This window comes from Ixodes scapularis, unplaced genomic scaffold (genome assembly GCF_016920785.2).
Source record: "Ixodes scapularis isolate PalLabHiFi unplaced genomic scaffold, ASM1692078v2 PGA_scaffold2__306_contigs__length_199485367, whole genome shotgun sequence".
Taxonomy (NCBI): Eukaryota; Metazoa; Arthropoda; class Arachnida; order Ixodida; family Ixodidae; genus Ixodes; species Ixodes scapularis.
In genome coordinates, this window is record NW_024609857.1 from 59,807,012 (window position 1) to 59,832,140 (window position 25,129).

Here is a 25,129-nt window from a genome sequence, read left to right on the forward strand (position 1 = left end):
GTGTCTGCTTTCTTAGCGCAAAAAGAAGCTGGTATTATACATAAATTATCATTAACATACCCTTTCATTCACAAAATCCGTATCGTCATAATCAACGATATTGAAAAACAAAAATCCCGCATAGTCCGCACAGCCTAAAATTTTCATTTTTAAAAGCATAGCCCGGAAAATACGGTACATTCCTGGAAACGCTTGAAAACATGCCACGAAAGAACCTTTATTCAGTGAAGCAGCAATGAAACACTGACAGGCATGGATTATTTTTTCAGAAAATAAAAATTGTTCTACTAATGACAACCTATCATGTGTCACTGGTGTTTTCTTTGCTACACAACATTTTCCTCCTCAAATGTCCCACACAGGAAAGTATGAATCAAGCCCCCACCCAATATTTGAAAATCTTGCATGTGGACTGGACAACTTGAACCTGAAAGAGAAATGAAGTTTTTTTTATAAATCCATCCAACTGAACATTGTCATGAAAATTTGACTAAAATTATGTGCAGTCATATGCATAGCAGACATTTATGCTGGAGATTTAGTCTAGGCTAGCCTGTTTTCGTTTTCAACTGTTTTGCCCCTCTTTCTGACAGAATCTCGCGGCACATTATTGTTCAAACTCGCAGAAAAAGTACCATTAATCAGCAGGAGCAGGTCCCCAGTAACTGCAAACTACTGCCTCAGTGAAGTAGGACAAAAAAAAACCTGGTAAGAAATCTACGAGGCCTTTGTTCAGGTCGTGCCCTGGCGTTTTAGTTCCCTACTGCCGAGGCAGGCTGATGAGGACGCGTGTTCAACAATACTAATAAAATTACGAGCGTCGGCACAATGCTCGCACCGGTCCGCGACTCCAGCCCAGCGAGGACCTGTAGTCGCAACTGTACGCGGGGCTCTTATCTCATCCCAGAATTATCAGACAAGGCCCGCACGATCCCCGACACGTTAATATTTCTTCGACGTGGGCGAGCCCGAAAAGCTATCCCACTCGTAGCCTCTAGTGCGAGAACGTAGTCTGCCGGTGGTTCAGCGACCGAAAAATAGTATCCCGACGTCGTCTAACAGGACTCACGAGAGCAGTGGTTTATCGTGATCAGTAATCTTAAAGGCACAATGTTATTACAGCGCAAAATGTAAACAAGTGCCGCTCACCTGTAAAGTTATCTAGTAGACGCCGCACGGCCGGCACGGCCGTACTTGCGAGGCGGACCCGACTCGTTTGCGGGGAAATCAACCGCTTTCTCGGTGGAAGATGCGTGTTATTGAAGCTTTTCTATCGTTTCTTGACTCACCATGAGAAATATTTCTTGCACGCTTTCTATCCTTCTCTAAATCTTCACCGTACGCTCGAAATACCTGCGACGCCAATGCAACGCTACGAGCACGACCGGCGCGACACGACCATGTGTTGTACTGCGGTGGCGCTACCATCGCAATTTCGAAGCGCCCCCTGGTTGGGCGAATCGATTCTAATACTAGCTGACTTCGCCTAGCAGCGTTTTAAATTTCGCGTTTGTTGCTCTGGCAACAGCTTGCGAAGTTGGCTGAATCTTTACTTGGCTGCCGCGAAGTAGAGATTCTGGGAAGAATGCAATACGACAAAAAGAGTTTACTTTTCTTTAAGTGGTACAAATCTTGTAAATGCCCTGTTCTAATAAACGTAGTGTAGGTATTCGTCACCCTGACTTTTGACCGGCTTTTACATTCCCATTGACATCCTCCAAAATGAAATAAAAAGAAATGCTGCGTGAAGTCAGTCTCTCAATGTTTCTATTTCTAGCTTTCTTTGATGTTGGATAATCCCATACTGTTTCAAAGCGAAATATGTTACGTGTGTTTACATGATACGTGCACAATTTTATTCCAAAACATCCTAAAAATTGTTTAATAATGCATTGCATATATACATTGAATACAGTTGCTGCACAGTTTCTACTTGAGATATTTACGTGTTCCAGAAAACATCTGCTGCTGGGGGCCACTATAGAAGTAGGCAAAGTAGTGAGCTGGCTACATTACAAAGGAATCTACAAGTTCCCGGGATCACTGTCTCTAAATAAGTGGCAGTTTCTAGCAGTCATGGCCACTTTTGTGACATTCTCCTCACTTGTTTTCAGACGTGCAGTGTAAAAGTATCGCAGAAAGCAACCTGGGTGAGGTACCTTCTAGAAAAGCAGCAGCAATTGTGTGAGGCTGACGATGACAGTCCAATAGCCAGCATCAAGGCTGTCACTGGTATTGACGCCAAGATACCTGAGACTAGTGGCGATGTCAGTGATGATGCCACAAGTACCAGAACAGGCCGACGAAGCAGTGGTATAAGGGCCGGCACAAACAGTAATGTGCAGCTGAGCTGACAAGTGTGAAAAGGAAAAGGCCACATAGCCATAGAAGCTGTTTCGGCTCGTTGAAGCAGCCCGACATGCCCCACTAGAGCACTCGGAAGATGCGAGTCGCAGTAGCAGTGCCACGAAATGTTGGAGAAGCAACTGCTCGCATTGCGCAGAAGGTCGAGTGGGTAACTACGTTCAGTAAAGAAGGCGGTCATCGTCTTAAAGACGAAAATTGATTTCGTCGCTGCAAATCTTATGGAGGCGAAGGAATTGTGAGAAGGGAATAGAGTTGATTTGGGATCTAGGATGGATCAAGGAGTAAAGAAGGTAGCTATGGCTGTCAGTGGGTTTATAGTGCACAAAGGTGTGGAACCTGTGACCGTCACTAGTGACTTTTAAGTCTAGGAAGTTGACAGCGCATGTCGATATCAGTGAGGTAAACTTGAGGGAGGGGTAGGCGTTACAGAGTGCAGACCACCACGTTTCCACCCTTATGGCTGGCTTGGTTATGAGGTTAGCGCGGTTTCGAAGGGAGTTTAGAGCAGTAACTTCTTGTGGGGTTGCATTGCGGTATTTAGAGATTAGTTTGCTAGAGGAGTTGGCAAGAATGCTACGACATGCTTTGATTGAACTGTCAGTTTCAGGGTGTTTGGCGGGAAGCAGGGTCCGGATAGTAGTCTTTGGGTTAATGGTGTCGAACATGGTGCGATTAAAGTTAGACGGATGCTGGGTGAAGTGGGCATCTAAAAGTAGGCATCAGAAGAATTGTTTGCTGTCCACATGTAAAAACAAAAAAGGGTAAGGTCGGCTTTGAAGTGCAGGAACGAAGGACGGGCCCTTCGATAAGATAACGTGTTCAGGGGCAGTGAGGGGTAAATCGTCTCGTATGGCGACATCATCAATGCGTTGGACGGAAGCCTCATCATTTCGGGGCAAGAGAGTGTATAGTTTCCTTGATTTACAGGTGAGACCATCGGCATAGAGATATGAGTTGACTTCCAGAATTTTGTCAACAAGTTTGCATGAGTGTGAATCGAAAGATGAGTCAAGGGACTTGAGGAGTCTTAGCGACGGTGAGCGTTTGGTGTAACTGGGCACAGTGGTCATTATGATATCTTAGATGTGCCTTCACTAGCTGGAGAGCAGCATTATCTAATATTTGTGACACTTTTGAAGGGCCGGAGGAATTCTCATTGGCAGATTGTAAGGAGGGCCGGTGTGTTTGCACGCAAGACATGTCGAAGTGCCGCACGGCGTGGTACCAGGGAGCAAAGTCTGAGGCTTTGTGGTCTGGTTGCTGCATACTGGAAGGGATCATAACTTGGGCTGTCGATAGGAAGTTAGGGCGGGTGCTTTAGAAATAACTGTAGAGTCTTCGAGGCGAGAAGTGGTTTCCATGATTAGTTTGCCGAGCCTGGGTATGGAGGGATGGAACGTAAAGATGAGGGGGTTTCGGAATGGTTGCTGCATACTGGAAGGGATCGTAAGTTGGGCTGTCGATAGGAAGTTAGGGCGGGTGTTTTAGAAATAACTGTAGAGTCTTTGAGGTGGGAAGTGGTTTCCATGATTAGTTTGCCGAGCCTGGGTACAAAGGGATGGAACGTAAAGATGAGGGGGTTTCGGAGTGGTTGCTGCATACTGGAAGGGATCGTAAGTTGGGCTTCGATAGGAAGTTAGGGCGGGTGCTTTAGAAATAACTGTAGAGTCTTCGAGGTGGGAAGTGGTTTCCATGATTAGTTTGCCGAGCCTGGGTATGGAGGGATGGCACGTCAAGATGAGGGGGTTTCGGAGTGGTTGCTGCATACTGAAGGGATCGTAAGATGGGCTGTCGATAGGAAGTTAGGGTGGGTGCTTTAGAAATAACTGTAGAGTCTATGAGGTGGGAAGTGGTCTCCATGATTAGTTTGCCGAGCCTGGGTATGGGGGGATGGAACGTGAAGATGAGGGGGTTTCGGAGTGGTTGCTGCATACTGGAAGGGATCGTAAGTTGTGCTTCGATAGGACGTTAGGGCGGGTGCTTTAGAGATAACTGTAGAGTCTACCAGGTGGAAAGTGGTCTCGATGATTAGTCTGCTGAGCCTGGGTATGGAGGGATGGAACGTGATGATGAGGGTGTTGCATGGTGGTTTAGATCTTGGTTGGGGAAATAGAGAGTTGTGTCGCGAAATGTTAGAGACGCGACTGCTCGTACTGCACAGAACGCTGAGTGGGTAGCTACTTTCAATAAAGAAGGCGGTCATCATCTTAAAGGGGCACTCAGGTGGATTCTGAGATCGTCTATTTTATGTCATAACTCAATCTATGGACTCTAAGCATCCTAAGAAACCCGAAATTACATACAAGGGCGGTCAATCTCGCTATTTAAAATTCTATTAAAAATTGCGGCATGCCCTCCTTTCTGCCCTGTGGCGCAGAACGCCAGAGGGTGCCATCGGACGGGAAGGCAACAGGGGAGGGCACATGACAGCCAATCACGAATAATGGCTTCCCGGCACACTAAATTTTCAAACATGTGCGCCTTTGAAAAATCAGTCCGCCAAGAAGCCGTCACTTGTGACTGGCTGTCGCGTGCCCTCCCATGCTGCCTTCCTGTCCGGTGGCACCGCCTGGTGTTCTGCGCTACGGCACAGAAAAGGTGGCGTGCCACAATCTTTAATTGGATTTTTACTATGAAAATCGGCTGCCCTTGAATGCTATCTTGGGTTTTTTAGAATGCTTAAAGCCCATAGATTGAGTTATGCCAATAAATAGACGATCTCAGAATCCACTTGAGTGCCCCTTTAGGCTGTTGACGGAAATCAATGTCGTTGCTGCAAATCCTACAAAGGCAAAGGATCTGCAGCCTCAAACGCCTTTTTGAGCTCCAGCACTGGTTTGCCCAGCGGACGACGCTGCACCCTTTTGTCCAGGACACCACACACCAGACGGTCCCATAGCATGGCTGACAAGGTCTCACCAAAGTTGCAGTGTTCGGAGAAGCGGCGTGGGGCGGGGACGAAATTCGAGATGCTTTCTCCACGTTGTTGGCTGCACTTATGAAACGCAAAGCACTGAACAATCACTGACAGGCACGGTGTGAAGTGGGCGGTGAGCTCCAACACAATGTCCGCATAGGGAGTCCACTGGCACACACAACGAGCATACGACGGAGTAGATTGTCGGTCCACAAACGCTACACGGGACTGCGCATATTGGGGACTCCTCGACGATGTTGAGTATAATGAAGAAAACGTTTAGTCGCTCCTGGTACAGGGGCCATGTTTCAATCTTGAGGCTCGCCTCCACCTCTTGAGACGAGCCTTTTTGTGTAGGTCTGGGCAAAGTCGAGGCACGGGGCCGGATTCCCCGGCCACGACCGCCCTCACTCCAAGGGGCAGCAGTGGAGGTGCTGGGCTGAACGTCGCCCAACTCCATCCGTCCCCGCCCTTCAGCTGTTGAAGGAGCGGCGTGATGCCGCTCCTTGGACGAGGCCCTCTCCCGTGAGTTGGGGCGAGACTCTCGCTCCTTCTCCCTAGGGAGACACCTTGGAGTGGAGACAGATAGGGGTGCTCCCTGCCCGTCCCGTGGTCGAGAGCAGGGCCGTAACCAGGGGGGGAGGGTTAGGGGGTTCTGACCCCTCCCCGCCCGCCCGCCCCCCCCCCCCCCCCCCCCCCCCCCCCCCCCCGAAATTTTTTTCTGGGTACAGCCCTGGTCGGTGCACTTGCAGCCAGCCGATTTTAATCTCCACATCTGCGCACACGCAGTGGCGCCGGTCGGCTACCGGGTACCAAACCGGGACCGGTTTGCTGCAACTCTCCATTATATGCCACCGCTGCACATGATTCATAGGCGAAAATAAGACAATAGACACTTTCAAAATGGCCGCCGTTGTCCCCGAACCCCCCCCCCCCCCCCCCCGAAATGTTTTTCTGGGTACGGCCCTGGTCGAGAGGCAGCTGGTGCGCTTCCTCCAGAAACCGGGGGAAGCTGCTGCCGCTGCTGGGGGTTGGGGGCTGAAGAGCCACAGCCAGGACCTCAGGAGAGACCCGAGTGGCCTTCAATTCTGTTCGCGGTGCTGGTCCCCTTTGCACCGCCTGCGCAAACGTTCCTTTTGCGAAAAAGGAATACTGTTGTTTTGCCTCTTGGTAGGTAATGTTCTTTTGTGCTTTAAGGGTTAGGATTTCTTTTTCCCGCTTCCATTGTGGGCATGTTCTAGCATAAGTAGCATGGTTGCCTTGGCAGTTAACACAGTTGAGAGTATTCTCACAAATGTCAGCAACATGGTCGTTGCTGACACTTTGCTCAAGTTTCACGGCCCCGACAGTTTCACGAGCCATGCCCGAAGCGCTGACACCGGAAACTTCTTTGTGGGTTGAGGATAAAAGGTCGTACGAAGCGTATGCAGTTCAATAGTCAGGATCAAATGCTTGGCTGGCTGCTCCTGCCTGTCTTTACGGATAATGATCCGCATGACGGCCACCACTGCCCGTTTCTGCAGTCCAGCCAGAATTTCATCCTCAGTGCAATCTATCAGATCAGGCTCAGAGATAACACCTCGAACACTATTCAGTGTCCGATGTGGGCCGACTTTTATCTGGTGTTCGCCTAGACATGTCTGTTTTAGAAGCGTCCTGCTTTGAACTTCTGTTTCAACCTCGACAAGGTTACCAGAAAGCTTTTTCGCCTTGAGAGCTTTGCCAATAATGGCATCAAGACATTTTGAAACTAGAAAAGGCGACAGCTTAGCCAGTGGCTTTTCTTCATCTAGGGCTTGAATGACAAAAAATCTTGGAAACTTTGGCGGTTCGGATGCTTTCTCGAAAGTAAGTACGGAGCAACCTCTTTTTAGGGGCACGCGCCGTGTTCGGTTTGGAGGAAGGGGGAGCCATAAGAGGCGGAGAGTCTTCAGAACCTGTGGTGTGCCGCCCACCACGGAGCCCAACGCGGGAATAGGTAACGCACCATAACAAACAGGGCTTTGCTGGAGACGTTACGCTATTAGCACTGCCCAGGTACTATACCCAAGTGTGGTTCTGGACAAGAAGTCTGTCGCCACCCAAGGTTCGCCCTTGCCGCCAAAGGAGTTGAAAAAAGAAAGAAGAGTGAAAAGAAGGAGAAGACAAGGGTGAAAGAGAGGAGGGGATAGTAGAAGTGGCGACTAGGCTGAATCATCCTGGCCGGGCCTTACCAGGACTCCCGTCTACGAGAAGCGGGGGCCGAAGTGGTGTATTGCCTCACCCGGGGGGCCCCGAAGGGTCCAAACCTACCCCGGGCTCGACTCAACCACCAGGATGCCCTTTTCCTCGAACACGGGAAAGCCACGCACAGCCACACGTGGGCGGGCGAACCCTCATGGCTCGGGGTCCGTGGTGACGCCACTCACCAAACACCTGCTTTCACAAGTGCCCCCTGCGGGGATAAACTTCAACGAGCCTCATCAGTCAAACAACATATAATGTACGTACCCCACGGTGCCGCATTATCCAAACAGGATTTGAGAAAGGTATCAAATAACACAGTATATACAGTGTCGACGAGTCACTTCACGGCGATCAGATGGAATCCGGCGTGTTTTGGGGCATGTTTTGAAGAGAGCTGCTCTTTTTTGCACAGCTTCAAAGCAAATGAACGCACACCCCGGTCGCGAAACCTGGAACATGTCCGGGAAGGCTAAGATGCACCTAGGTCGGGACCAACGTTGGTCGGTACGCGTTACCTGAAATCACCGCTGAGGCATGGTTGTATTAATTGTGCCGCAAAACCTTACAAGCAAACAAGATTTTAGAAAACATCACGCGCCCTCAATTTGTAATAAACTCCAATAAAAGTTACTACAAAATTAGTTTTTCCCGTTGGTTTTTACGCAAAAACATGCGTCTGAAAGTTCAAGGGGACCACAGTAAAGACAAATGATAAAGGGTGGGGCTGCTGTCGTATTTAGCTCGGTCTCGGTGGACGCCAGCGGTCCAGGTTTCAACGGCGAGTTTCCCAACTGAGGGTTCTAGTAACGTTGCCCTGGATTTTAGTTTAGAGTTCCGCTATCTTTACGCCAGACAAGCTTGATGCCCGAGGATATTTTTTTTCATGCAAACGGGTGCCTGTTGGCAATATTTTTAATCTAGAAGACAAATTTCAGAAGGGAACAGATCTGAAATCAAAATTTGACATTGAAGCTAATTTTGAAATTTTATATTTAGGAAAAAATATTTTAGTCGAAAATTGCTCTTTTGTTATAACTTTTGAAATTGCTCATGTTATGTGCCCCCTCCCCCCCCCCCCCCCCAAAAAAAAAAAAATAATAAGACGTGTTTTTTTGGAAAGTGGCCTATGGGCAATTCCTTCAGGCACACGACTTATACTAGGGAAGTCTAGCCAAATCAAAACCGAAAGACAATTAACACGGGGTGATTTTGGTAAACATAACTTTTAATTTAGTTAAATGACTAAAATGCTTGCTCTTGTCAATCAAGAGTCATCACAGCACACATTTCTAAAACTCTACATAGCACATATGGAAGAAAGCTAGAAATAACCAACATTTTGTAAAACATACATAAGGGTGATAATCAATCTGTTCCAAAGTATTTCTGCCCAAAGTGATTTGGAGCCATTGGATGCAGCTCAGATGTCAGCACTGTCATGTTGGGAAAGGCATGCATTACCAGCCTTGCACCTGCAAAACGAAAACACCACAGATTTTGATTAAAAATGAAAGCTGCACAACTTTGGTGACAATGCTTATGCAATTGCGAAACTCATGAATCAAGACGTCTCCAAAAACAGGGTTAGAGATATGCTCACACACAGGTTTGTGAGGAAGTCTTCTGTAGTTTCTACATAAGGGTGATGAAAAGTTACAACTGAGTTTCCTAGTCGATGTATGCTAATAAAAGGTGTATTACCATGAGGAGTGCAGAAAAGATTCAGCAGAAAGATGTTCTCTTCTTGAACTCCATGCTCCTTAAGCACTCGCACTGATTTGATCACCGTGTTTCCCGTACCTGTCAACAAATAAGCATCCAAGATCATGGAATGGACACAAAACAAACTTCCTCAAATGCAAAACAAGTATGTAAGTAAACACTCTTTTCCACTTTTCTAAGAATATTTTACGTCTCTGAAACTACCGTAGAATACCACGCATCCCCGCCCATTCCACATGAAGTGCCCATTACAAAACTTGCGAGATCTGAGAAAATAAGCACAGTACATTTATATGTAAAATTGATGGCCGGACAAGTGCACATCCCCCATTTTTTTGCGATTATCTCCAAAGTTTGAGTGGGCGCTTGCCCGGTATTTTATGGTATACACTATCTTACCAGTTATGAGCAGCCTTAACTGGTGAGAGTGTAGGGGAGAAAAGCATGATGCAAGCTGTTCGAGAGTAGGGGTTAGGAGGAATTCCCCTTTTAGCCCAACCCACTTTTCTGTACTCGAATGTTGCTATTGTCCCCCTCTGGGATTAGCTTGTCACTCAAAAAGCATACAAAAAGGACTTTCTTCTACCTCCCACTTGTGACTTGCACAATGCTGTAGGCAACTAGGGAGATAGAGTATAGTTTGAAGAATAACAGTGTTGGACAAACTAGCATACAACCACTCAGTGATAAAAAAAAAGAAGAGATATTTATATATATATATTGTGTAATACCGTAAAAGTGCCCACCACGTCGTTCAAGCGCCCCCTATCAACATTTGAAAAACTTCGAAATTCTGGAAGTTACAGGTTGCCGTACAAGTTGCCGAGTTTGCCGTGCAAGCGCCTGTGTCTAGATTGACCCAGTTTCAAGTGAAAGTTGGATGGGTGTTCCCCTGGTATTTTACAGTATGCAGTCATTCCAAGAAGCGGAAGCAAATACAAAGGGAGCATTTGGCGTGGTGAAGACAATAAAAAAAAAAAAAAAAAAAAAAAACGTACATGTTTTCAACAGGGCAGTAGTAACCTCAGTTAAATTAACTATTGCCCTGCTGAAAACTTGCAGGACCTGTTTTTTATTCTCTTCACGACGCCAAACGCTTTTTTTGTATTTGCTTCCGCTTATTTGAATGACTGGTAGTAAGATCATTAAATTAATTTTAACCCCTCCAGTTCTTGGTAGTGGAGCACTCCAGTAGTCCTTCCTACTTAACTTTTAAAGAACACTCTTTACGTCGTATCTACTCACTCATGATCGGGTACATGAGCAACACTTTTCGAGATGCCACGTCAACGGGGAACTTTGCATAGACGACTTTTGCTTCGTGGGTTTCTTCATCGCTCTGTATGAGGATTTTTCCGATGCGGATGGATCGGCAGCAATCTCGTAGCCCTTGCTCCATTGCCTCTCCTATAACAGATGAACGACTCTAGTTATTCACTACATTATTATCAAGATACAACTATCCGTTGTACAAGACACAACTATCCCCTGCAACAGCTATGCATCTTACCGCTTCGGATGATGCTAACCCCACAGCTTCCCCTGAGGAATTTGATGCCTTTGTAAGGAGATCCTGTGTGGAAAATGGTGGCCATGAATTGGGGAACTCTATTAAGATCCAAAGTAACTTTATTAATCGGCCAGAATGTCAAGGCAATTCGGCATTGTGACAAGGAAACCAAGAAATATCTAACGACACCCTAGTACTCATTTAAGGGCAATGCTTGCACAATTTTAGACTTGCCTGTTGGTGTTATGACAGTACATTCTGAGTATGACAGCTGGTTCAATCCTTCTTCTACAACCAAGCGTATCTGAAAAATAGGGCAAGAGGGTTGTAGCGCCCCAATTCGGGCAGCGCCTTTGACAGTCGAAGTCCAATATTTCTCGGCCGTGTTTCGGATGCGCTTCATTGCGCTTTGTTATGTTACTCGGCGGAAGCTAAGCTGTCAGAATTTCATTGGTAAATAAATATTTTTGGGGAAAAAAAACAAAGCAACAGAAGAGCTAAAAGAAAAGCACTGTTATTGTCTTGTTAGGACAACACAAACTGCATTTTACCTTTGTTTATGTAATCCTTTTTAGGTCCTTCTGACCCTCTCCACAGTGCGTGAACAGACGCTGACGCACGCTTGCAAAACAACCGTCACTCGAGCACGATCAAACGCTGCAGTGGCGCTTTATACTGGATGCCAGCATAACATGCGCGCGTCTTACGGGCGCGCTCGCGTACCTTGGCCGACAAAAACAGGCCAATGGCTCAGTCTATTGAGGTGTGACACACTCGCGAATGTTCTCCACTCCAGGCAAATTGGAGCGTCGCAACTGTGTAAGGACAAAATAGCAAAGCTTCCATGTTTATGCGAGACGAAAAGGGAATCGTAGATATGATACTTACTAGTCTATCGGCATAAAATACGAATTCACTCCGACTAGTGTTTCTGTAACGAAAATCGAGCATGGTTTCATTAATGCTAACCTGCAACAACAGCATACAACATTCGCGCCACGTCACTTATAGTGCAGTCAAGCTTATTTCGCCTACATTCAATGAATTATATAATACATTTATCTAGACAATGCTAAGAGGCGGAATTATGGGCATGGTGGACTTACTTGTCACGTATTATCGTCTGGAGCTCTTTTATTTGATCATTCATCGGCATAATTCTTAAGGCTTTGCTCGTCGCAAGGCTGTCAAGAGTTGGATACATAACTTGGGGCGAAGTATCAATAGCAGTTAGTCCCTTCACAACGTCGGGTGTATCATTTTCTGCAGTGTTTTCCATTACAATGTTTACGTTTTACGATCCTAAACTGCCTAAACTGTCGACCCACTTCGTCCATTGACTCTTTTTCGGATTGGATTGGCCGCTAGTGACTTAGGATACAGTTGCGGTTTATTTTTTCAATTCACTAGTTCCCACGATCAACGAGCTTGCCCACGATGTGTCTCATTAAACGTTTGTTTCTTCACATGGATTTAGTAACTTTTCCTTTAGAATATTCCTGTACTTCCACAAATTTGCACAGCATGCAATGATGATCATCATCATTAATTATCAAAAAAAAAAAAAAGTACAAAATTTCTTTTGCGCTCGTCGTGGGCTGGGTGATGCGTGGTGGTTGCCGCGCGTGTAGAAATATGTTTTAATTACGCCTCGTTATTTCAAATCAAAGACCCCGCACTGTCTGGAAAAGAAACTCGGTTTGGCCATACAAGAAACTTCGAGCGAGTTTTCAGTGAACTTCAGCATGGGCGGCAACAAGAAGGGGCAACGCACAAAAGGCAATGCTCGGGTAAGTTGATCGGTGTTGCATACTTCCACCCGACGCAGTGTGCCAACACAAAACAGTGTGTTACAGCTCCATCATCTGACACATGTTAATGTGCTGGGGATTGCATTTTGTGAATGTTTCCAGTCGTTCCAGGACGTGACACATAGATTCTGAACCTGTGTAATACTCAATGGGTACTTGTGGCCTTGACAGGTTGAGAAGTTTTGTTTTCTAGATTTCGTTAATCAATTTTCTAGAGGTCGTTAATCCACATTCATCAATGTGGCCGTCAATGTATACACTGCATAGAAGTTCTTAAAATATGTTTGTAACGAAGCCCTCAGACGAAGCCCTCAGCGCACTCTTCATTGAATGGAAAGGGAACATTAAGAAAATTAAGAAGAATATTGTTGAAATCTTCAAGGAAGATGAGATGGATAATTTGGCAAAACAAGTAGTTAACCAAACAAGGTCTTCGTTAAGTCTAAAATTTTTTTTTGAAAGATCACACACCGGATATGCCTTTTCGCACAGTAATCAACGAACTCGGAACGTGGCAGTGTAGCGTCTCGAAATTTTTGCAAAGAAGGTTGAATGTAATTCAACTGGAGGGGAGTCCTTCACTGAGAAATTCAGAGGCACTAATTGATGTTCTAGAGGGCTTTCATGGAAGACAATGCACTGTAATGTCAATGGACATTAAGGATCTATACTATTCGCTTGAGAAAGTGCGCTTGATGCAAAGAGTTCGGCAGGTGCTAGAGTTAAACCTGGTAAACTTTCAGTCCAGGACGGGCATCGCCGTCGACAGTTTCCTTTCACTTCTTGATTTGTACCTTCAAGCAACAGTTGAATATAATGGGCAGAAATATGTTCAAAGAGATGGTGTATGCATTGGATCTTCGGTGGCTCCGATGTTAGCAGAAATCTATCTTAACACCTTAGATAGTTGCTTAAGTGAAACACTTAAAGAGAATAACTTGAATGGTTGCATTGTTAAAAGGTACGTGGATGATATTTTTATTTGCGCTTTTCGAGAGAATGATGCTCAGGGTTTAGAATCGATTATAAAAGCAGCAGCTCCGGAGCTTAGGTTTACAACTGAAAAACCTGAAAATGGGATCCTGCAGTTTCTAGATTTACGCGTACATGTCGAACAAGGTCTTTGTTGGAATACGGGAAGAAAGCCGAAAAACCTGTGTTAAGTAGAGAGTTGTCACGCCAAGTCGGTTAAAGCAGGGGTAGTTAAGTCCTTAGTAACAATTGCGTTGGGTAAATCATGCGCTCATTTTATGAGTAGTGCTGTGAAAGAACAGTGGAGGAGGCTAGAATCTGCAGGTTATAAAGAAGAATTCATTAAAAGACAATTAGAACTGAAATTTAACAACGAACCACGGGAAAAGGAAGCAAGAAAGAAGATAGCAGTAATCCCGTATTTCCACGGGATTTCCCACAACCTAAAGGCTCTCGCAAAAAAGTTCGGCGTGGACGTAGTGTTTTCTCCAGATTTAAAAATGAGCAGGTTGACGCCCTTTCTGTCGGACCACAAGGGTTGTCAGAAGGCCCATCGGGAACCTTTAGTTCCTTGCAAAGAGAGTGTAGTATATGAGATTCCGTTGACATTTGGATTTAGGTATGTGGGACAAACTTCAAGATGCCTCAATGACAGGTTACTAGAACACAAGAGAAATGTACGCATGCATGCGCCGAACTCCGAAATAGCAAAACACATAGAGGAATGCAATAATTGTAATGCGCTTTGGTCAGAGACAGAAGTTCTGCATAAAGAGCGAAATGACATTAAGAGCATCGTTAAAGAAACAATAAGAATAACTTCTATTGGAAACTGCATAAGCCAAGCATCGATGCAACTTGGACGCAACTCCAAAAAGTTTCTCAGACTTTGAACGAACGCATTCGGTTTACGAGAAAAGGGGGGGGGGGAGAGACAATGTATATGTGTATATACATCTAAAATTTTTTTTTTTTTTTATGTGTTTGTGATTGCGGTTTTGAGATCACTTGGGTGTGTTTTCCCAAGGAAAAGAAAAGGGGAAAAAAAAGGCGTTCTCTTTGTGGTCTTTTTATGTCTGGGTGTGTCGCCACAATTTAGGGGCCGCCTGTGTGTGGTTTTTTTTTTTTTTTTTTTTTATTGTGTGTGCGTTTTGACGCGACTGTTAGGATGATTCGGGACATATCTCTCTCAAGGTCACTGCGATGATCCGCAGTGTCCCTTTGTTAAGTCCTCGTCTCATGTGTGGGTTGTTTTGTATCTTTTGTATCCATCCGGTTCGAAATGTCTGCAACAAAGGAGTTTATGTGTAGAGTGTGGTTGGGAAAAAGTTCCGAGGGTACTTAAAGGCTGTTTGAGAAATAAACCAGTTAGCTGAGTTTGAGACGTTCTCTGTGTCTGTTCCTTCTACTGAAAGTTCTTCCGATTTCTTCCACCGCAGTCTCAGGTGTAATACGACATGATGTTTGTAATGTCTAATTTTACCTCGCCTACTACTTCTGTTTATACTCCTACACGTGAAGGATATTTCCAAATCTCGATCATTCCCAGGGTTGTTGTGAATAATGATAATGTAAATTTGTCTGGATTGGAAACAAATAATAGTTCCAATGCAGCGGCATCTTTATTAAATATAGGGCGTCCGAAGTCACCAGGCTCAATCCAAAAAGGACCGTAAAAATCTACGCCTGCATGAAGCAATCTTAACTTTTCGTCAAAGGTGTATTTTACAGGTCCGTCTTTTTCTTGTAAAATTACAAAGCATAGCTCCCTTTCTGTCAAAAATAGGGCCAAAAAACTTGCCAGGGTCAATAATAATAACAATAATATTAATCTTTATTGGCTCAGGAAAGCCGTGGCACTGCGGAAAGGCGACAACCCGTACCGTGGAGGCCCGTGGTGCCATGTCTTAACGATGGTGATTATGAGATGATATGTATAAAAGGAGGATGACGTGGTCTTCTCAACATCGCAAGCACAGTTGCTCGAAGGTTCGGGAAAGGTTCAATCGAGTCTGCCAGCGAGAGCTGAAATGATTTCCCACAGGCTGATCAATGAACGTCTCAGATGGAAAATCCCTGGTGGTTTGGTGGTGTCACCACTCACTTTAGTGAAGGCAGTGAGGTCCAGGAGGTGGCCCAGTGTTGGTAGACGGCTGCCACTCCCAAGGCACTTGCATCCAGGGCTTAGACATAGCTCCGCAGTCACCTGGTGTAACGTCTTGTTATCGTTGCCCGTCAATGGTGGGCAACAACGCAGACGACTGAGTTGAGTGGCGGGGCGGGGCATGTTTGGCGCACATATTGATAGATGGCGTCGAAGCGGCGTCGGAAGATGTGTAGTCAGTTTCAGGCTAAGAAAAGCTTTCGAGGGAAAGGGAGGCTGAAAGAGAAGGAAGCCTTCTTTTCTCTCAAGCATTCCGTTTGCTTCCTCCTCCCCAGCCCTCCTCTCCCTCGAATACTTTCCTTAACCTGTAACTGACAAAGCCGACCAGCGAAAGAAAGCAGACGAAACGCAGACGAAATCCGTTGGCAGCAAAAATGCCGTTATGCAACCATTTTTTTTTTTTGTTGAACTTCAAGTTTTGTTTTTATTGTCCACTTTTATTTTTAAATTAAAGTTACACTGCAAAAAGATTATCTTACTTTTAGTAAATCACGGTTGTCGTGAGCAGTCTCGATAAGGAGGTAGTGCTATCTATCAATATGTACGCCAGACGTCCCCATGCGCCCTGCCGCTCAACTCGGTCGTCTGCGTCGCCGCCCACCGTTGACCCTGGCAAGTTTTTTGGCCCCATTTTTTTTGTGGAAAGGGAGCTACGCTTTGTAATTTTACAAGAAAAAACAAACCTATGAAATACACCTTTGATGGAAAGTTTAGATTTTTTCGTGCAGGCATCAATTTTTACAGCCCATTTTAGATCGAGCCTGTTGACTTCAGACACCCTATACTTATTTTCTCGACTTTTTTCCAGTCTGCTGATATCACTTTGTTTTCTGTTTATGTTACGTAATTGTGTTCCAAGGTGCTAAAGAGAGCAAGACAACCGATAGGACAACATTGTAATTAGATTTTATTCTTCCTTGTTTAAATAAGGAGCTAGTTGAATGAAGACAAACTGCGTGTCATGGCTAGATGGATATGTCTTGATCTTATAAACATCAAGAAGTAGGTGGAATCAAGAACTTGCATCTTTTTTTTTTTTCCTTTTGTTTTTGACAATGAGACAGCTGCTTTTCCGAGCCAAGTGCTACAAGGAAAGAATACGGAAGTGTGACGAGTGCTCTTTGCCTTGCTAATTGAATGTTTCAATATCCTCGTTTAACGTTACCTGCATATCTTTAAGCAGATAATTACTGCCGATAATCACTGTTTGTAGCACCCTCATTAAGTAAATCAGAGATGGAAATACACCAATCTTTACAACTAAAATAACTGCAGCAAACCATCTGCAGGTTCTACCCGGATATAAACACAGAAAAATCTGTAACCTTTGTATGCTTTGGAGTGCACATGCAGCGGGGTACGCAGGGCATGGTTGAAGGAACCATGCTTTCCTCCACCAACTAAATTCTGCATGTTTTAAATGAATTTGGCAGTAAAATATGGGACCAGATCTAGTAGGTAGCTGAGATAAATGAAAAAAGAGGCTCACTTGATATGTCACCTACCCAGTCAATACTTGTACAAACTTTCTGGGGATAAGCAGCCCTAAAAAACCAGACCTTTTTTTTTGTCTATTTATGAGATGTGTGAAGACTGGTTCACACATTGTTAAGAAATGATGTATAAAAAATTATAAAAATTTGTCTTTTCTCGTCTTGAGCGGTTACAAGGGAATGTAATGCACTCGGACAAATCTTAGAGGAAAATGTGCGAACGAGTTTTGAGAATGGCACACCAGCCACATCAGATGTAATGTGTACACTGTGCTCTTTTGATACAACACTTCGTGCTCTGTAGCCTTCGAGCAGCGGCAGAAGTGCCCAGCTTCTCTCTGCCAGTGGAGCTGCAGGACTGTCTGGATTTGTGGGGTTTGGTGCCCTGAGCGGAGACTGTCCGGCGTACATACCCCCGACTGGACAGCACGTGGTGGATGACGTGGATGCCACCGTAGACAGTGACTTCCGCATTGTGATGCGCAAACTCACCAAACGAGACCAGACTACACGGCTCAAGGTGAGTGAGAAGCTTGCCTGTCATCTTGACGTGGCGTGCACCAAAACATTGAAAGTCGTTCTGAACAGGAGGACTTAAAGGGGCACTGGCACATCAAAATCTTTTTTTTTTTCATTATCCAAAACAATAGAAAACAATGCCAGGACATTACCCTCAAAATTCGAAACTTGGGAATTCAGTATTTCTGAATTAAAAAAACAATTTCAAAAATGCAGAATTTGAAGTTCCCGTGCAATCCGTGCTAGTGCAGTGAGTAAAATTTTGCGGTCTCCTGCGACTCGACTTTCTTTCGGACCTCCGCCATTGCCACCGTGTCAGGTTCGTTCGGGAAGGTGAGGGAGAATCATGGAAGCCAGAGCCAGCGGGAGAACTCAAACATACTTTACTGTAAGAAGAAGAAAAAAAAAAGGAAAAAAGAAAAAACTGGAATACGATCAGCGTCGGATAAATGAAATAAATATTGCATTCAAAAGTAAAGATATATACTGTCAACACAAATAGTCATCACCCTGTATAGTCACCATGGGATGTGGCGGGTGGATCGTCGTCGGGCGGATCGTCGGAGAATGATGTCCGGCCCGCTGGTGCCCTTCGGACCAAAATGACGATGCCGAGCGCGGTGATCCAAGCTTGGCGGAGTCGTTTGCGAGGACGGAACGTAGCCGACCGGTTCAAGCCTGGCGGAGTCGATTTCGAGGACGGGACATAGCCGACCCGAGCTCCGCAACCCCAGAAGACAGCCGTCAAATCTCGCGCCTCGTCGGATTGCTTCGAACCCCTCTCGCGCCTCCTTATTCTTCTTCTTTTTTTCATGCTGCCACAAATCTCTCCTTCGTTCCTTTTCTTTTTCCTTGTCTTATAAATCATGACAATACCCCCGAACTACGAGAAGTTTATTCGCAGAAACTTCTTTCTTCACCTTATCTTCTGCCCAGGGAGTCCTTCCGTCATCGTCGACCCAAAATTGAGGCATGTAATCCAGCAGTTCCGCACCTCGTCTTCATCGTCAACTTGGCCACGCTGAACTCTTGCAGGAGTCACATTTGTTTGGTTGATGCACCATGCACAACCACACCGACGCGACTGCACGGTACCGTTACACACACGCACGCGCGCACACAAAAGGAACGCCCTTCATAAAAAAAAAAATAAACAAGCATAAAAAATATAAAAAATACACATAGGACATTCGATACACTTGATTTTTATCAATTAGTTGCCACCTATAAAGCAAGAACAAATAAATAAAGCCTAAACGCGACTTAAATAGTCCGCTCCAACGTTGTCTCTACCTTTTATGTATTCTACACTGAACGTGTGGTCTTGTAGAGCCATGCTCCACCTCATTACTCGGCTGTTAGTGTGTTTCGCCTTGTTGAGGAACTCTAGCGGCTGGTGATCAGTCTGAACGCGGAAGGCTTTTCCATAAAGAAACAGCTTAAACCTAGTGACTGCCCAGACCAGTGCAAGACATTCCTTCTCTACAGTAGCAAGGTTCCTTTCGGAGCTACTGAGTTTACGACTCGCGTATGCAACCGGGTGAAGTATTCCATCTCTCTCCTGTAGTAAAACTGCTCCTAAGCTTGCTTCAGAGGCGTCCGTGCGCAGCACGAATTCCTTTTCGGGGTCCAGTGATAGCAGGATGGGAGGTTGTCCAAGTCGACTTTTCAACTCCGTGAAGGCCTCCTCTTCTCTTGGGCTCCACTCAATATCATTGCGGGCTCCCTTTTTCGTTAGATCCACTAACGGCGCTGCGATATCTGCGTAGTTTGGTACAAACTGTCTATAGAATCCCGTAAGCCCGAGGAATGACCGAACTTGGCGCTTCGTTTTGGGTCTTGGTGCGTCTTGAATCCTTTCCAGGATCTTTGGGTCAGGAGCGATATTCCCCAGTCCAATTTTATGTCCTAAGAAGTTGATTTCGCTGAACCCTATATGGCATTTATTTGGTTTGATCGTAATGTTGGCTTCGCAAAGACGCTCAAAAATCGTCCTGAGTGTTTCCACATGCTTCTCCCACGAGCTCGTCGCGATCAAGATATCATCTATGTAGTGATATGCATCTTGAATACCGTCTAGAACCTCTCGCATTAACTTGGTAAAAGTAGCAGAGGCGGTCTTGAGGCCAAAGGGCATATATCTGAACTGGTAGTGCCCGCTTGTTGACGAAAACGCCGTCTTCTCTTTTGCGTCTGCTTCCATGGGAATTTGCCAGTAGCCCTTAGCTACATCTAATTTCGAGAAAAACCTCCTCTGTCCCGCTTTAGCAAATGTCACATCAATTCTGGGTATTGGCTCTACATTTGTCATTGTCGCGTCATTCAATCGTCTGTAGTCGACACAAAATCTGTTTGATCCATCCTTTTTCTTCACAATCACGACCGGAGCGTTGTACGACGATGTGCACTTCTCGATTACCCCCAGCTCGAGCATCTTGCTGATTTCATCCTCGACCACATCTTGTACTGCCAGAGGTATCGGGTACTGCCTCACGAATATCGGCCGCGTTGTTGTGAGATGAAGATCACACGTCATAAGATTTGTCCTCCCGGGGACATCAGAAAATATGTTTTCGAATTTTCTTAGTAATTCTTGCACTTGGGCTATCTTCTCGCTCTCTAGGTTCTTATTAATGACCACATCCTCACACCCTTGCTGTCTGGTCCAGATTGGCATCGGGATGTCGCATTCTTCGGCATCAGACTCGTTTTCGTCAGTTTCTTGTTTATTCACCACCGCATTGCAAAGTGGTGGATGTTGTGAGGTTTCTTTCCTTTCTTCATATTTCTTGAGCATGTTGATATGGAATAGCTTCTTCTTGCCTCCCACCTCTAGCTCGTAGTCCACTTCATTCCTTCTTGCTGTTACAGGAAACGGTCCTTTCCACTGCATGATCATTTTGTTATGATCGGTGGGGAGAAGAATGAGTGCTTGATCTCCCGGTTGCATCCTTCGGTTAGAGCTCTTTCTGTCGTAGTAGCCTTTGTATTTTGCCCTCGCTTCTTCCAGGCAAGTGTGTGCTAACTTGCACGTGTCCTCCAGCTTTTCTCTTAGCTCCAGCACGTATCCGTACGAAGTCTTCAGATCTTGCTTGAGAGCTTCGTTTGACCACATCTCTCTCAGAATAGCCAAAGGTCCTCGCACTCTTCTCCCGTAGAGTAACTCGAAAGGCGAAAACCTGAGGCTCGACTGTGGAACCTCTCTGTAGGCAAACAGTAGAGCTGGAAGGTATCGGTCCCAGTCCTTGGGCCTCTCCTGGCACATCCTTCTTAGCATTTGCTTGATTGTGCCGTCGAATCTCTCCACCGAGCCGTTGCTCATGGGATGGTACGGGGTGGTCAGGAGGTGCTTCATTGATAGAAGTCGACTCACCTCCCTCATTAGTTCTGAGGTAAAGCTGGTCCCGCGGTCGCTAAGGATCTCTTGTGGCACACCGTACCTCGTGAACATCTCCACCAGTGCTTCGGCCACCTGCTGGGATCCAATGCTCTTCAACGCTACCGCATCCGGGTATCTCGTAGCCATATCCACCATTGTCAGTATGTACCTGTTTCCCGAGGTCGCGATTGGTACAATGGGGCCAATTATGTCTATCGCGACTTTCTGAAAGGGCGTCTCGATAGTCGGCATGCTTCCTAAGGGTGCCTTGCCCTGCTTGCCCTTGGGTACTGTGCGTTGACACACATCGCACGACTGAACGTATCTCTTGACCTCGCTCTGCATACAAGGCCAAAAAAATTCTTCCGACACCAGGTTGAGCGTGTTCTTCATGCCCTGGTGTCCTGACATTATGCTGTCATGTGCTAGAGCCACGACGGCGCTCCTGAACCTTCTCGGGAGTACAAGTTGCTCTATCCTTCTGCCGGATGAATATTCAACGGCCCTATGTAGCAAACCATTCTTGAGAAAAAACTGGAACTTCGTCCTGCCCTTGTGTTTTCTGGTAGTTTCCCCTATCTTACCAAAACACTTCATGAGAGTTTTATCCCCCTTTTGCTCCATGGCGAGCTCCTCGGTTGTCGCATCGATCACTGCCGCCTGCGATACCTTCAAAGGTCGGTCTGGTCTTTCCATTTGACCATCTGCTCCCTTCGCCCTCGCGGACGCAACTTCTGCTGGTTTGTCTTTCCGGAGCTCGTCAGTACATTTAGACAATCTCGGTGTCATGCGACTATTGAAGCTGACTTCAACGGCGTTCGGAAGTGCTTCCGGCTTCGACGTTGGCTTGGCCAAGACTTGACCTTGACCCTCTTCGTTTTTAATTTCCCAGTCTGGGTTTGGATCATTGGCCTCCCGCATTTGGGGTATATTCCCGAGTACCAGATCATAGAGAGGATTACTTACACATTTTGCCGTCACCTTCCCTGTATAGTAGGGTGTTCGTACAACTATATCCGCCTCGGGCAGATATCGAACCGTGCGGTCTAGCAGAAACACCGGACTTGACTTTCCTGTTAGGCTCTGTCGGGGAACCAACTCCTTACGGACCACGACGGTGTTACACCCGGTATCCCTTAATACCGTTATCTTGTGCTCCCCGAGACGGCCTTCCACGACCGGCATGTTCTCTACTAAGAACTTTGGAGGTGTTCCCATGGCCGCGTTTACTACCGGGATTTTGTCACCATTATCCAGTGTTACGTAGGAGTCGTCAGGCACGTCGACAGCCCCTGTTGACGCAGTCCATAAGCACGAGGCTTGCTGCTTCTCGTTCTGCCTTCCCCTGCAGTTTTCCGCCCTATGACCAGCGCGGCCACAATTCCAACACGCCACTGTTTTCTTGCCTTGCGCGTTGCCTCTGCAATTTTCGGCCTTATGTCCAGCCTTCCCACAAATGAAGCAGCGGATAGCTCTTCGCGTTTCTCCCCTTGCGTGAGTGTCTCCGTTTCCAGCACCTTGCCTGGTTGTCACCTCGTCTGACTTTTGCCTAATCGAGCTGGATGGTGTCTGGGCTTCTAGGAACAGGTCTGCCTTTGCTGCTACGTCTTCCAAAGTCTGAGAATCACGCTCTCTAAGAAAGACGGCCAGTTTGCTGGAGCAGGTCAACATGAACTGTTCCACCAGGACCTGGTCTCGTAATGCCTCGAAAGTCTTCTCAACTCCAGCTATCTCGAGCCATCGGTCAAAAAATCCGGCCAATCGGGCAGCGAATTGTCTGCGCGTTTCGCCCTTCTCGGGTTCGGCGTTGCGAAACCGCTCGCGGTACCCCTCCTTAGTATACCTAAATCTTTGGAAGAGCGCTAGCTTGACCTTTTTGTAATCCAACGCATCCGCCGGTGCCATCCGGCCAACCACAGACAGTGCCTCCCCGGTCAAGCATAAGCTTAGTGTGGTGGCCCATTTCTCCAAAGGCCAGCTCAACCCTGTTGCTGTACGCTCGAAGCGCAGTAGATACGAGTCTAGATCATCCCTCCGTTCGTCGAACTGCGGGATTAACTTGTGGGGACTCCCTCGAATTACTAAGCCTGGCGCTTCCCCGCGCTCGTCTCCCACAGTTCCTGCACTTTCATGACTAATCTCACGTGCAGCGATTTTCAGCTGCAGAATCTCCCTTTCCTTTTCTAATTTAGCGCACTCTGCAGCTAACGCTCTTTCGGCTGCTTCCCGGTCTTCCCTTACGTTATCACGTTCCTCAGCTCTCTCGGCTCTCACGCGCGCTTTCTCTTCATCCGCTCGAACTCTTTCTTCAGCTACCCATTTCTTTAGCTCGTCCCCAGCATACCCCAATTCCTTACCCAACGCGATTATTCGTTCTAGCTCCATATTAACACAACGGACTGAGCTTCCCCTCAACTCTCTCACTTCCCGGAAAAACGCAACTAGGATTTAATGGGCCTAGACGTATCCTGGCAGGCTCGCCAATTTGTCAGGTTCGTTCGGGAAGGTGAGGGAGAATCATGGAAGCCAGAGCCAGCGGGAGAACTCAAACATACTTTACTGTAAGAAGAAGAAAAAAAAAAGGAAAAAAGAAAAAACTGGAATACGATCAGCGTCGGATAAATTAAATAAATATTGCATTCAAAAGTAAAGATATATACTGTCAACACAAATAGTCATCACCCTGTATAGTCACCATGGGATGTGGCGGGTGGATCGTCGTCGGGCGGATCGTCGGAGAATGATGTCCGGCCCGCTGGTGCCCTTCGGACCAAGATGACGATGCCGAGCGCGGTGATCCAAGCTTGGCGGAGTCGTTTGCGAGGACGGAACGTAGCCGACCGGTTCAAGCCTGGCGGAGTCGATTTCGAGGACGGGACATAGCCGACCCGAGCTCCGCAACCCCAGAAGACAGCCGTCAAATCTCGCGCCTCGTCGGATTGCTTCGAACCCCTCTCGCGCCTCCTTATTCTTCTTCTTTTTTTCATGCTGCCACAAATCTCTCCTTCGTTCCTTTTCTTTTTCCTTGTCTTATAAATCATGACACACCGCCACCCCAAGCGAGGAGGAGGTGACCAGGCGGGATAGAAGGGTGCCGGCACGGGAAAAAAAAATGGTTTTTTCCCCGACTCGCCGATAAGCCTCTGCTCGAGCGCCGCCAAGTTTTCCGAAGGAGGATACAAATCCAGGAAGCGACATCACACCGAAATCTGATTTTTGGTATTTCAAAAAGAGGGGCCGTAGTGCGTTCGCAGTTGTGTTAAAAAACATGTTTTACGATTGCCGTTATTAAATGTTATAGAAATGTCGCCTACAAAGCTTCTAAATTTCCTGATTTTTGACGTCACCGTTCAGAAGAAGCAAGGAGGTGAGTGCGGGAAATATAAACAACAAAAATAAAAAGGCGCGCACGCGCGCGTAAGAAATTTTTTTTTTTGCGATGCATTTTTTTTTTTTTTTTTTTGCTTGTCTATGATTATAACTTGCATCGTTTTAGACGATAAAAAATAATACGACCTATGGGGTGTCAGTGCCCCTTTAACTATACTCCTATACTCTGTTTCACCTTACGAGGGACCACGGCATACACTACGAGTCTCTCCAGTGAGCCCAGTTGTGTGAATATATTGCGTGACTACGTCATGCACTTTGTTGTGTCCCTCCCGAAGGTCATGTGACGCTCCCACAGTGGGAAATTGGCTTTGACGGCTCATTGCATCCTCCGTGGTCCATCCTAAGGGGGAATGAAGTACTGACACTTGTTGATGTGAATTTTTTGGTGATAAGGTTCTCTTCTTAAAGAATATTTTGGAACAGCAAGTATTTAGCAAACAACTTTCATCTTGAATGTGGTTGTCTTTATGTTGTTTGTTCAAGCTCTGAGTAGTGTACTTCTGTCCAAGGTGTTACTTTAAAGTCTTGAAAGGTTGTTATAAGACATGAAACACCACTAAGGGACTCCGGGTAAAATGGAAATTGTGTCACATACAATATGTGAGATAGTGTAAATGCAAAGAAGGACACTAGGTGCGAATCTTCTCTTAGAGTCG

General features: G+C 46.2%; 2 protein-coding genes and 1 long non-coding RNA gene across 3 annotated transcripts in view; 1 reads left to right on the forward strand and 2 right to left on the reverse strand.

The window, feature by feature from the left end:
* Positions 1-203: 203 nt before the first annotated feature.
* LOC121836365 lies at positions 204-1,432 on the reverse strand. The gene is made up of 2 exons (XR_006077900.1): positions 1,150-1,432; positions 204-427 (listed from the first exon to the last, which is right to left on the reverse strand). It is a non-coding gene; the product is annotated as an uncharacterized LOC121836365 (long non-coding RNA).
* Positions 1,433-8,721: 7,289 nt separating this feature from the next.
* On the reverse strand, positions 8,722-12,091 carry LOC115326554 (uracil phosphoribosyltransferase homolog). The gene is made up of 7 exons (XM_029987481.4): positions 11,849-12,091; positions 11,631-11,673; positions 10,977-11,046; positions 10,743-10,805; positions 10,478-10,639; positions 9,212-9,310; positions 8,722-8,982 (listed from the first exon to the last, which is right to left on the reverse strand). The coding sequence occupies exons 1-7, from the start codon at positions 12,019-12,021 to the stop codon at positions 8,876-8,878; spliced, it is 717 nt and encodes a 238-aa protein (XP_029843341.2). The 5' UTR covers positions 12,022-12,091; the 3' UTR covers positions 8,722-8,875.
* Positions 12,092-12,308: 217 nt separating this feature from the next.
* Positions 12,309-25,129, forward strand: part of LOC8030755 (E3 ubiquitin-protein ligase listerin) — a 60,216-nt gene continuing 47,395 nt past the window's right edge. Inside the window, exons 1-2 of the mRNA XM_029987483.4 lie at positions 12,309-12,532; positions 17,487-17,702. Of these exons, the coding sequence (XP_029843343.2) occupies positions 12,488-12,532; positions 17,487-17,702 (261 nt within the window). The 5' untranslated portion in view covers positions 12,309-12,487. The remainder of the gene's footprint in view (positions 12,533-17,486; positions 17,703-25,129) is intronic.

What these genes read in the sequence shown, in the direction of transcription:
- LOC115326554 (XM_029987481.4), bottom strand. Translation starts at nt 12,021, where the DNA reads ATGGAAAACACTGCAGAAAATGATACACCCGACGTTGTGAAGGGACTA. An exon ending in CAGACGATAATACGTGACAA is followed by an intron (nt 11,674 to 11,848) that starts GTAAGTCCACCA and finishes TTTTCGTTACAG; the next exon opens with AAACACTAGTCGGAGTGAAT. An exon ending in TATTTTATGCCGATAGACTA is followed by an intron (nt 11,047 to 11,630) that starts GTAAGTATCATA and finishes CCTATTTTTCAG; the next exon opens with ATACGCTTGGTTGTAGAAGA.